The 14,190-nt window shown below is 30.6% G+C and overlaps 1 protein-coding gene across 6 annotated transcripts in view; it reads left to right on the forward strand.

The window, feature by feature from the left end:
- The window catches only part of LOC106471356 (protein FAM122A-like), a 41,404-nt gene extending 29,478 nt beyond the window's left edge, over positions 1–11,926 (forward strand). For 3 of the 6 annotated variants that reach the window (XM_013931954.2, XM_022399961.1, XM_022399963.1), the window contains one exon: positions 3,150–11,926. In XM_013931954.2, coding sequence (XP_013787408.1) covers positions 3,150–3,312 — 163 coding nt within the window. In that variant the 3' untranslated portion in view covers positions 3,313–11,926. Of the gene's footprint in view, positions 1–3,135 lie in introns of all 6 variants that reach the window. The other 3 variants (XM_022399962.1, XM_022399964.1, XM_022399966.1) reach the window with 3 other exon arrangements.
- The last annotated feature ends 2,264 nt before the right edge of the window (positions 11,927–14,190 follow it).

The following is a 14,190-nucleotide window of genomic DNA, read 5'->3' on the forward strand; positions in this document are numbered from 1 at the left end:
AATAAAAAATTTTATCAAAAAACACATTTGATCTTCATTTAGAAGGTTCTAGAGATAATGCAAATGAAATATGAAACTGTTAGATGAAAAGAAGTATTTTATTTTCAGCATGAAAATTGCCTTTCACTCAGACTGAATCAGTTAAGGCTTCCGAAATTTACATACAAATAATTAGTATAATTATAATATTAATTATATTTATAATAATAAATACTTTATTAAAAATTAGATTTTCTGTGTAGAACAGACTTTTAATATTTACTAAAAGCTTACCAAGTATTTTGAAGATACACTTAGAGTTATGTATAGCTTTAAAGACACAGGCTCGGTCCGATATACCGACCCAGATCTCAAAGTGTTAGATCAGAATCAGCTAAACTTTGCTCATGGCCTGCTCCCATTTCAGCACACAAAGTACTGAAAAGATTAGTGTTCACTCTATTTGATTTTGCAAAATTAGCCACTTTAATGAGGTAACCATTAAGCTTCCTGCACATTAGCGACAAAACCACCTTATTTATCTGTCATTGCAGCAGTACCATCAGTATGTATCCCAGCACAGTTCCTCCAGTCCAGCAAGTTGGAGGTCATAAAATTGTTCAATAACTTAAAGGTTTCAATGCTAGTTGTCCTCTTTGGTATATATTTTTTGCAGAATAAACATTTCTCACATAAAACATTAGTTGTGCTAAATTGGTTACATTGGTTGATTTGTGAAGTTGCCATGCAGAATACAATGCTTTATGAATTGCTTTGGTAAGCTGTTTTCTCACATTATTACTATATTTCCTGGACCATAAGATGCACCAAGATTTCAAAAGGAAATAAGTGGGAAAAAATATTTTAGTGCATATATTTAATACTTACATTTATTATTTGTATATGCCAAAAAGTCCTCATCACTACTGTCATGATCATCATCATCCTTGGTGTTATGCAAACTGTCATTTTCTTCAAATGGTACGTCATCTTCACTTCCATCTAGGGCATTGCTGATACCACATTCTTTGTATGACTTCACAGTTGTCTTGTGTTTCACTAATTGTCAGAAATTCCTCACCCACTTGCACACCTGTGAAATGGTGGGCTGCTTCATTTGCCCTGTTGGTGTGAACTCATGATTTTGGAACCTCCATCCATTTGGTCCACTTCTCTCACATGAATGCTTGAAATAGCTTGTTTATTGAAATGTCCAGCAGTGGAACCCAGCTGGAATCACAACTGGTTCTAGTACCCATGCTTAAACCATACCTTTTCATAAATCTGTAGCACCAAGATGTTGACCCAGCAAAATTAGTAATGCTGCTGGCTACTGCTACTCTCTTCACATACAGTCATTTTGGTAGATACAGAAATTCTATTTTTCTTGTGATCAGTTACCCAGTTTTTTACCTCTTCTTCTAGCTATGGCCATTTAGCAGCATGCCCATGAAAAGAGTGCTAGCTGTTTTCATTTTTCATAAGTTTTTCCTATTGTTACTTTCATTCCTGTATCACTTTCTCAGTTGGAGGAGAACCAAAATCTCTTTCAGTTGCTCTATTTCCAGTTTGAATCCTACAGTAAAATAAAACTTTTTTGTTTTATTACCATTTGGGTCACATCAGATTTTACAAAATAAAAACAAACTGATTATTGTTCACAACTCAGAAACATGCTACATGATCTGTGCAGTATACTGAACTGTGAGGTAGCACAACAGTGATTTAAAACAAGGGCTTAAGGTTGCTAATTCTCATCCTACTGGTGACATTACTTGCAGACTTTATGATTGGCATAACCTTCAGACCATAAGACTCAGGAAGACTTTAGGCAACGTTTTTTCCACAAAAAAAATACTTTTTTATGGTGTGGGAAATACACTAAAGGTTTCACTGATTTGTCAGCTAATAATGGTGTTTGACAGAAGTAGATTTGTTATTTTGTAGTAGTTTCTTCACCAAGGAGCTCCTATCCCAATAGTGTGCAGTATTTTTACTTTCCAGTTTTCATTGCAACTAAGTAAAATGCTTTTTAAGTATTTTTGTGTTTGTATTGTGTCTCTTCCTTTAAACAGGATCCATACAGATATAATTCAGTTCCCTCTTACACCTTCAAATTCTTGTGCATGAGATGTGATGTATGTGTGAAATATAGATTCAATGCTGCTACTGTACAATGCTATGACTCCCCAAAGCAATAGTTTTGGTTTAATTGGAGACATAATTGCCAACAAAATCAGTACTCCACAATATGACTAATTAAAAATGGTAATTATTAACTGCATTTCATTGTTATAATTTATTACTAGGATGCTGCCACTTCCATAACCAACCCTAAAGGACCACTGTTTAGGAGTTGCTGATCTTATAATACTATGTTAAAATAACTTTCAAATAGTAATATCCATTACAGTGATTGTTTATTTTTTAATTAAATCTTTGACAGTGACGATGGAAAATTCTATCACAGATAAATTTACTCGTCCTTTCTCCTCATCACTACTTGCTTGGCTGCCATCATAATGGTGTAATTTAATTCATGATCTAAAGAATATGTTAAATAATTTTTCAACTGTAAAACTTTTAGTGTTTTTGCACATTTTCTCTGAGATTATAAATTTTCTGAGGAAGGGAAGCTCAAACCAAGCTGTATTGAATCTGCAACTTATGTGACAGGTGCTTTAGCCAACCAAGCTAAAACTTGCAATATTCATTAGATGTGGTAGTTTTTTTTTTAAAGTAGAACTAATAAGTTACACATTTAAACATATTCAGTCTGAGTGTTTATTTCTTTATAGAATTTAAAACTCCACAGAACAGTGTGCCATCCCTAAACTTTCTACTGTCAAAAGAAGAAAAGAATCTTATCTTGATTATCTTTATATCAAGAAAGAAAATATAGTGAACGTTATTAAGTTGAAATAGCTAGGTAAATGTTTTATATTAATATACTAGGGTTTAGAATTTTTAAAATACCTTTTACTCACTAAAGGTTAGATATGTTTATCAACATTTGATTTAAAAACAGTAGTTGACTCTGCAATTAAATTTTAACATGAATAGTTACAGTTGTAGGTTAAGAGACAAAAAGGTAAAGTTAATGAAAACATTATTTGTGACACAGTTGTACATTTACATATTAAGTGAATTACTTAGGTGATTTCTCACAGCTTGTCCTCTAGCAGCATGGATCCTGTGAATAGTCCTGATCAGACAGTTCCACAAGACATTGCAGACTCTATGTCTGGCAGTAGTGGCTCCCCCTGTAGTGGATTTAAATCTGTTGAGGATGGTGTTTCAACAGGATGTGGGATGGATGAGAGTGCAGTGTGAATCAACCCACACAATGAGAATGTAGCTAGTTCTACTTGTATATTTGTTGTACAATAACAATATATATATATACATAATTCTGGGCTTCATTGTTAGAAAGAAATTATTATGCAACTGCTGAAAATATAAAAGCTTGTGCGAATTTGCTCCCATTAACATAAGTAACAAGTTTTTAACAGACAATGGGTTTGGGTTGTATGGGTAAAGGTTTTGCCAAGATACATCAAAGAAGAAAAGAATAATGTTTTTTTATTTATTTTTTATTGATAGATCCATTAGTACAAAAACTTAATGGTTATTTCAAGTCTGTATACTTCCCTGTGAAGTTCTCCTTTGAGTGTATAGATATATTTATATTTTATATCCTAGTAACTAGCAACCAATTGTATAGAAAAATTTAAAAATATAATGATTAGCAAATTATAATCACAGAAAATTGTTAAACAAATGAACATCAATTAAGAGTGTGAGTTTGTTATTATAAAGAAAAAATACATGTCTTGTGACAAATTGTAGAAGTGGATAGAAATTATTTTGAAAGTAGTTCATGTTTTCTTACTCCTGTGAAAATGATTTGTTTTTGTCCTTTTAGTGTTTATATATTTTCATGTATTAATTAATTAGAATATATTAATTCATTTTTGCTTTTCAAAACTGGTTTAGCCTGTATTGAATTCTGCATTACTTCAAAGTAACTTAAGCTTACATTGTTTTTATTTTATAAAATTTTAGAGCAAGAGTGGAAACATTTCAAAGTAAAAGTTTTCTTTATTATTTCATAACTTTTAGCTTTATAACTACAAAGATTTTAAAATATTGTGTTTGGTTGTAATAAAATTTATTAGTGCAAGTATTCCTTTATTATATATATATATATAACAATGAGTTATTTTTAAGTAACAGAGACTTATTTCACAGTGACAGGTGTTTTTTTTTGTTTCTTTAGGCTACTTCTAGATCTCAAGATTACATAATCATCTGTACCTTTGTTTTTTCATCTTGTGCACTTTATTCACAGAAAGATTAGAAAGTAGGCTTCTCTAACAGCTTGGACAACATTGTCATTTCTTTCTTTTTTCCAATAATAATTTTTAAATGTTTTTAAATGTTTTTACTGGGCTTTTCCTGTGAAACTGGCATTCATAAAAAAACATTTATTTGTGTTACAAACAAATTAATAATCTAGACTTTCATTTTTAAATGTTTTTACTACGCTCTTCCTGTGAAACTGGCATTCATAAAAAAACATTTATTTGTGTTACAAACAAAACAATAATCTAGATTTTCATTTTTTAAATGTTTTTACTAGGCTCTTCCTGTGAAACTGGTATTCATAAAAACCTTTATTTGTGTTACAAACAAATTAATAATCTAGACTTTCATTTTTAAATGTTTTTACTACGCTCTTCCTGTGAAACTGGCATTCATAAAAAAACATTTATTTGTGTTACAAACAAAACAATAATCTAGATTTTCATTTTTTAAATGTTTTTAATAGGCTCTTCCTGTGAAACTGGTATTCATAAAAAAACATTTATTTGTGTTACAAACAAAATAATAATCTAGACTTTCATTTTTTAAATATTTTTACTAGGCTCTTCCTGTGAAACTGGCTTTCATAAAAACATTTATTTGTGTTTCTTTAAGATGCTCTCTTTTGTGAACCACCTATTCAAATTTTCAAATGTTGCTAAGTGTCTCACTACGTAGTAAATGAACAATATAGTGAAGGTAACGTCTGTTTCAACACAATGTTGAGGTGTTAGCGTAAAATCAAATAATTAGTTTTCCAAACTTTTTAAAATATCAAGTACAAAATAAAGATTATAAATTATTACCATTAAGAAGTAATACAAAATTTTTACATGTTTATTATATATATGTGTTTTTGGAGAGCTAAGCATTATTTATGTTCCTCCTGGTTAATATGTGGCTCAATCTTTTGGAAACGCATATTGACATGGGTTAGCAGATGACCAAAATAGTATACACAGAATTTCTCCATGTTAGTGATATATTTTCTAATGAGTTTTTAACTTTCATGCTGCAGTTCAGTTGGCTGATTTTGTACAAGTAAAAGTGCAGTTTTTAAATATATACAACATTAGATATAAATATATGTAGTTAAAATAAATAAACACCAAATAGTCAGAAAGTCTCTAAAGAAAATAAACTGTTGAATATGGAAAAAATATTTCAAAGAAATGCATCATATTTGTATTTCTTTATATTAAGTTGTATTATTACAGTAAGAAATGTGATGTGTTTTGTATTAGCATATAAACATATTTTGCCTGGTATTATTGATTTTTTGCTAATCAGTTAAAACCTTGATCATATGCACCTTGTATAGGAAGATGTAATGGTTTTAATTTATGAGTGAGATAGATTACATTTTTGTGGTTGTCATTTTAAAAGGTGCAAAAAACCTGCTATGTAGCTATGTTTAGTGAAACTATGGAATGGCTGTAGCACTGCAGTTTGATAGATTTTTTGTTTTTGATATCACTAATTAAGCAAGTTACAGGTTAAGATACACTTATACAGATAAATTATTTTTTTAACCAGGAAATATTTGATTGTTGGAATTAAGAAAGTGACGAAAACATCATAAAAAATTACTAAAGCCATGTTTAAAAGACAAGTAATTCTGTGTCTGTTAGTTAGTGTAATAATGAGTTTAAGATTTTGTTACATGATTAAAGATATTCTCTGTTTGTATTTACCATCACTATTAGCTAGAGTTTACAGAACTTGTATTTCAGGATAATATCTATAATCATTGAAACTTCAAAAGTTTTGTATAATATGTATATATTTATATCTTCAATTATCTTTTGGTGAAAGAGAAACTCCTTCAATTTTAAGTTTACCAGTTAGAACAAACGAAGTAAGTACTAGAATCCATAAACTTTCTAGTACCATCAAAATATGTAATGCATTCTACAGGTACTGGGTAGAGCCATGCAACTGCTAGAACCAGTAAACTTTTCAATAAAATAAAACACATTATTCATTCTTTGTATGCTGGTTGGAATTAGTAAACGTTCTAGTAGAATCCAAAGACATGTTTAGTAGAATCAAAATATAAGATTAATTGGGGTTAGAAGAAGGTAAATGCTAGAATAAGTAAAAGTAGAATCAAAATATGAGATTCATTGTTCATGTGCTGATTAAAATCAGGTAAGTGCTAGAATCAATACATTTTCTAGTAGAAGCAAAATATGTAATTCGTTGTTCATGTGCTGGTTAGAACTAGGTAAGTGCTATAATCAATACACTTTCCAGTAGAAGCAAAATATGTGATTCATTCTTCGTAAACTGGTTAGAACCAGGAAAGTGCTGGAAACAAATTTTCTAGTAATATCAAAATATAAAATTCATTCTTCATGTGTTTGTTAGAACAAGGTAAGTGATAGTATTGGTACACTTTCTAGTAGAATCAAAATATTAGATTAATTTTTTGTGTGCTGGTTAGAACCAGCTAAATATTAAAATCTGTAAATTTTGCAGCATTATCAAAATATGTGATTTTTTGTAAGTGTGCCAGGTAAAGCCATGTATGTAAATTAAAACCAGAAATTTTAAATATGTAGCAGTATTAGATCACTAATTAATTTTAATTTGGAATTTTTTCTGGTGGCAACCAGGTAATAAGTACTAGAATTCCTTCAATTTTTCATTACGTTAGTGTACATATTTCATATTTATTTTCTCGGTGAAAAACTTGATGGGTTAGCATTAAAATATTTTGGCTGTTCACTGAATGTATACTATGTATTTCTTCTTAAAAAATGCATTAAAATGCTGATTTCCAGTACATTAGGCTGAGCAAATTAAGATATTCAGTTAGTGTACCCATAACATCTGTGTGTAAAGTGTGTGATTTACCATTAGCATTAATGTTTTAAATTGGGAAATATATATAGACAAATACTAGATATATTCAGTAAGTTTACTACACTTGTTTTAATTTTGAAGTAAAGTAAGATGTAAAGGCTGTTTAGTAGTTGTTAAGTCAACTATTTTTGCAAGGTGAAACCTGTTTGAAATGTATAATTATCATAACTCAAAATATGTATCTCAAGTCTGATGGTCAATATTTAATATTTGGAGTAACTTTCTTTTGATTCTTGACCTAAGATAAAATTTCACAAAGGATACAGATAATGTAATAACTCTTCAGTGGCAGGTTTTTTGTTTAATGTTAACCTATCAAAGTACAACATTAAATGTAAACCATACATGTAAAATACAGTCTTAAAAACTGTTTCCATATTGTGTTTAATTGATAAAAAATAAATTGTTTTCTTAACTTGGTACACAATAATTTGCAATAATTAATTCAAACATTATTCAATAATGATTGTTTCATTTGATTATTGCATTCAACAGCTGTTGACTGAAAGTAAAAAAGAATAGAAATAGTTTACCAGATTATTTGTCTGTGAATATTTTTAAGCATTTTAGATTCTTCCTGTGTTTGTTTTATGTGGATCATTCAATGACCAAGTTAATGTACTGTTTAAAAAATAATCAGAATTGATGTAATGTTTTGATACATAAACATTTGTACTCTCTTATTTAGCACTCAGGTTTTCTTCTCTACTCAGTGTTATAAGTTGTAATGTGAAAAGGTACAAGCCATATCCTTGCCTTCTTTTCATATAACAACTTATAACACTGAAGAGTGAAGAAAACCTAAGAGTTAAGTTTAACTAAAAATTTGAATAGCCTGTATATGTTTGTGAATGTAAAAAGTACATCGAAAAGCCCATTTTTACAATTACACCATGTACAATTCTGTTGAATAGAAACCTCTACCATCCTTCTAACTGGACTGATGACAGCTGATGTTGATCAGACCTGCAGTTTTTGGTTGGTTGTGGAAAGGAATTTATAATTGTACATGTTTTCTGTAATCAGAATGGTTTCTTTGCTTGTCACATTGATTTGAAATATTCACATTCTTTTAGCTAAGTGTGCCAAATCAGATTTAAAATTCTTTATGTTTAGATTAGCATAATAATGTCTTGCTTGAATGATAAATTACAAGCTCTACCTGGTCATTACTTTATATAATAGTATAGGAGTTTTTTTAGGAGAAGAGAATATATTAACCATTTGTGCCCAATTTATTCATTTTTTAGTTATAATGCTGAAATTTTATATTTTGACTCTTTTTAGGCCTTAATACTGCCTAAAACGTAAATTTATTCTAAAGTTTTGTATTGACGTTGTAGGCCATGTTCTTTTACACAAGGTATTGGGCAGATGAAGAACTAAATTGTGAAAATAAGAAAACTTTTTCTGTATAACCAAAACTTTATTGGCAATAAAAAAGTAACAATCCAAATAAAATATTTGCTTTTAAAAATTATTAGAATGAATAAAATGTCATTTTTTTAAACATAAGTTTCATTTTCATTACTTATTCTTTTTGTATATAATATTCCTTGAAACACAGTCTGATGTTACATTTTTCACACACCAACATTAGTTTTCTGCTACATTTGCTCTTAGCACATCTTTTCTAGTTGGTAATTTAGATAATATAGTGGTTCATACCTAATGGAGGCATCTTTATGCAAGAGGTTTGGAATATTTTGGTCTTTCAATTCTAAGATGCTCATCCACTTGTTGAAGTAAGCATTATGCAATGTACCTTTGAAAGGAAAGTAGATCAACATATTGTGCATTTTTTGCAATGAATTAACCAAGAATAAAAATCTACAGCATCAATCATTCAGGAAAAAAAAAGGTTCACCACCATTTTTATATCTGAATCCATGTTCTGTGCATACTGATTCCTTGATCTATCAAGGAACATAATGCTAACTTGGTTTTTTCTAGTTTTTCATTTATTTATTATAACACTTTTGTGTTTGGTATTCATCATTAATGATTAATTCCTAAGTCCAAGATACCACTTAGGAGGTAATAGCATTTACCACATACTTACACGGGCTGTAGGTGGTAGGAATCGATATGAAATATTGGCTCTCATTTGATGAGAGATTGATTGTTATATGAATCATCCTTATTTTGCCCATTTTCCTCCTGAACATGCTAAACCTATTCAGGACAAAGAGAAATTTGAAAGCCTTTTTCCTCCACCTGATTTTGCTGTTACTTCCTATGCCCCTAATGCTGAATAAGCTAGGCCTAATATGACTATTTTGTATCTCGCATGCATGAGGGTGCTAGCCTGTCTCACCCTCCACAGGCTTCGGATCAGTTTGCTTTAGCCTACCATCAGGCTGAATTTCCAATTCTTGATTCTCAACAGTTGGAATTACTTTTGCCTGTGTGAGGGATAGACCCTGACCATCCTGTTCCTTTATCCCATGCCCAGTTTTCTTGCTTTTGTTTTACTCTATTGACTCTCATACGGCACTTGCCCACCATCCACCTCCTTTCCTGAGGTGCTCCATTGAAATCCTGAGGTTTTTTTGAGGGATATCTTCTCCCTGTTAGCAATTTTGTCTTCTACCATTTCCTTACGTGGTTTCTCTGTTGTTGGGATCATCTGGGGAGAGACGCTGTATTGTCCCAAGTTTGTTTACAACCTGCTAATAATTAGGGGCTTACATATGCCCCTTTTTTCCAATGGTCTATTTCCTGAGACCTTAGAATCCCGTGTGGAATCTGTGAGACAGCATATAACTTGTGAATGTGCAGTCTGACACATCTGGAGCACTACAGTCATCTCCAATTGTCTTTCCACTAGAAGTTATTTGGGTGCACATTAGCCTTCAACAGTTTATTGTTCCTCACTTAAGTCTCTTTCTGTTTCTTCAGTTAATGCTGATCCCTATGAAGGAAATGTCAACAGCTTTATTTTCTTATATTTCAATAATATCAAGAATGTTATTCAATCTAAGACTTGAAGTAAGAGAGAAACAGTTTACAGAACTTGTGTTTTCACAGCCCAGTGTCCTGTAGACAGAACAAGGGATTTAAATTCTTGAAAGATCAAAGCAAATTAAAATATATCAAAAGTATTAAGTATTAAACAATTTTTTTACAATGAAATAATAGTTAATATGAGTTACAGCCAAATCAAAACAAAATTCAAACTAACTATTTACTTACTGCTGTTGAGATCCTATTTTGAGCAAGCATGTCTTCATGCTTCCAAGTTGAAACTTCAACTGAAAGTTTGTTTATGTGTGAACAAGTGTAAACTTAACCTCAGGCAAGTTTTAGCTTGTTCCTTTTATATACGACAAAAACTTGTACAGAAATTTTAGAGTCCTGTATACATGACCATGGGCACTAAAAGGGGTTATTTTAAGGAATTTTTCTTTTCCTTACTTAAGCCTACAAGTTATGGTTGTATACATCTTTTTATTGCTTCTGATAGAAAAGTATTTTTTGGAACACTGAAAGCTTGTACAGTACCACATTCAATACATATGGATTAGAAAACAGTTTGGTTTTTCACACGTTTTAATAATTCTGTGTTGGAAGGTCAAAGTGTTCACTGGCTTAAAACCAGTTTAAAGAAACTGTTTTCTTAGGAAAATTGATTATGTTCACCATGTTTTATTAGTAACTATGTTGAAGAATGAAAGCAGTCTAAACTAATTGCATTCACTTTAGATTACCACTGTTGAAGAATACAGCCAGGTTAAAAAAATTATTTACAGTTAAAGCACCCTAGTGCCTCGGTGGTAAGTCTGTAGGCTTATATCACTAAACATAGGGTTTCAATACCTGAAGTGACAGATCACAGATAGCCCATTGTATAGCTCTGAGCTTAATAACAAACAAAAATTATATTGTTAAATATTTTGATCAGTGTACAACTTATTCTAAGGTTTTGTTTCATAAATTTCTTGAACATTGTACCAGTGGTTTAGTACTGTATATGTTATTTTCACAGTTTTTTTAAACATTTAGTTTAATTACATTTTACTTTTAGGAAAAGGTGAGTTTATAACCATTCTAAAATTATTTGTATCAGCTCTTTCAGCAGTATAATGTTTTTTTTTTCTATTACAACATTCTAATAAAATTCAAAGTAAGGAATAACAACAGTACACTCCAAGAAGTAAGGTTTTTATCAAGTTTTTCAGTACAGAAATATGATGGTGTGAATGATGAAGTTGCCAGTCAACAGAAATAACTCATTTGTTGATTTTTCTGCAGTCATGAAATTTTAACTATTATAGAAACAAGTGCATTAAACCCTTATTACTGCTATTTAAATGACACGTTTCTACCCTACCTTGTTTAATGAGTTTCGATCTGAAGAGAAATCAATGAAATTCTTTTTAAAAATTTCTTAGTTTATAGTTTTTATTTTTGAAATTAGATATAAAAAATTATTTATTATTTTTAATTTAACAACAAATAGAATGAGTTATTCTAACGCATACAAAAGTCCCTGTTGTTTAAAGTTAAATTTTTTGTTTCAGAAATTGTTGTTTCTCAAGTCAAGTTTACATTTTAACATCTCTTGTACCTCTCATATTTTCTGTTTTATATGAAGAACAAGCAAGATGCTGTTGCAAGATTTTTTGTTATTAAATATGTATATGTACACATTAGTTGTAATAATGTGACTCAACTATTGTACTAAAATTATAATAAAATGTCAGTAATTTAACAGTTTTCTGTAGTGATTGTGGTTATGTTGTAAGTAAATACAAGTTGGAGAAATGGTGTCATTTTTAAATTTGTTGTGAGTGTGGTGTAGAGTTTTATACATGTTTCTTGTTTAAAAATGGTGATAATTGATTTGATATGTTATCTTCTGTTGTGTGATCCTTAGTTTTATTTTATCTTAATACACCCATGAATTAACATGTATTATCTTCCTTTGGAAATATAATGCATTGTCAGTTGTAAAGAAATATGAGATTTTAAGCTGGGGGGCCTGATTTTAAACTAACAAATTTCTTACCATTGTGATGTTATGCCATATTTTGTCTATAAATAGAAGATATGAATTTGTTGTGTTACTATTAACTTGTAAAACTTCTTTGTAAAATGAAGTTTATATTATTCTCAACTCAGCAGAAAATCAGATTTTATGGGTTAATTTTTACATAGTTGTGTCTTATTAGTTTCTAATGCTTCAAAAATGAAAATCCTAGTCTTGATGAGAATCAATTGTAATAAATCTTCAAAGACTAGCAACATGTTTAGTATATATATAAGTAAGCGCTAATATTTTTAAACCAAATGTATTTACTATGATTTATAAAAGAATTCTAATCAAAAATATTTATTTATGAGACTTGTGAGACTGCTATAAACCCTTACTTACAATGCTATAAACCGGTTTAGATACCCATGGTGGGCAGAGCACAGATAGTCCATTGTGTAGCTTTGTGCTTAATTTCAAACAAATTTGTGGGACTGTATACTGTAATTGGAATGTTGTCCAAACGTAAAACCAGAATATGATCAATTGTGACCTCTAATATGACATATTATAGTATTTCACTTAAGTAATTCAACTAATATTGTATGGAAAAAAAACTAAGGGGACTTACGAACAATTGTGAACACTAATCTTGAATAATTTGCATTTTTTAAATTTCCTTTTGGAACTATAACGTTGTACATTTGCTGTTATGTTAAACTTGTATTAAAGTTTTTCTTTACTACCCATTCAAGCCGTCTCCAAGCATTATTACATATTAATTTGTTATGCTTTTTTTTTTATCCAGGGTTTGCTCTTCCTCATTGGACTGTGTATTCTCCTCCATCATCAGTTTATTTTAAAACAGTTAAGTAATTTAGGACAACCTGGTCATTTTAGCCTGTGTGTGAATCATGTTCCCAGGCAACAGTATCATTGTAGTCAATTTGTGCTATTTCACCAGCTAATCTAGTATTACTGAAACTTGTGTGTTTTTTCGAGGAAACATTGTGTTACAATAGCTAGGCTATGCTACTATGTAGTATAGTATAACAGTAGATACAGAGGAATCTTTGCATATAATATGGATTAACTTGACCTATAACATGGATGTAATTCCTCTGGAACTCAATACTGGTTCTTTTTGGAATTCCAAATAAAGTACCACTTTTATTTGGAAGCTTATACCGAGTTCTGCATTTTTTTATATTTCTGGGCAATTTAATTTGAATAATCAAAGAAGAGGTACCTGTTTAGTTTAAGAGTTATTATTTAGTGATTTAATATTTAATGATTATTTAGTTTTCATAACAAAAATGTTAAAAGTTAATTATTTTAAAACCGATAGTTATTACAACTTTCGTTACGTAACTCTGTACGAGCCGTGCGTTGTGTCTAAAGTTTAATTGTACTAGGTTTTTTGTAATACTGTTGACGTCATCTTACTCGAAACTTCTAAGTTTTTCTCGTTATGTGAATATTGTTGTTTAGAGGGCTATATATATTTCTAGATTTTTCTCTTACGTGTTATAAATACGTGCAGGTACAGAGTGCAAGGGAGAAGTTAAAGTAAATAGAAATGTAGACTGCGTGATTATCACTTTAGGGGTAATGGGCTATTTCTAAAGTAAGTGAATAACAGTTTGCATTGTAATCAGAGATAGATGAATTAGAATTTCGCGCAAAGCTACACGAGGGCTATCTGCGCCAGTCGTTCCTAAGTTAGCAGTGAAAGTCTAGAGGTTAGGCAGCTAGTCATCACCACCCACCGCCAACTCTTGGGCTACTCTTTTACCAACGAATAGTGGGATTGACCATTACATTATAACGCCCCATGACTGAAAGGGCGAGTATGTTTGGTGGAAATGGGATTCAAACCTATGACCCTCAGATTGCGACCACCTGGCTATACCGGGCCATTGACTGAGGAGAATATATAATTTTTTTTTGTCAAAGAGTGTTTTATAGTAGTTGAACGCGCCTGTGTGTACTTTGACCAAAGG

This window comes from Limulus polyphemus, unplaced genomic scaffold (assembly GCF_000517525.1).
Source record: "Limulus polyphemus unplaced genomic scaffold, Limulus_polyphemus-2.1.2 Scaffold4564, whole genome shotgun sequence".
Classification (NCBI taxonomy): domain Eukaryota; kingdom Metazoa; phylum Arthropoda; class Merostomata; order Xiphosura; family Limulidae; genus Limulus; species Limulus polyphemus.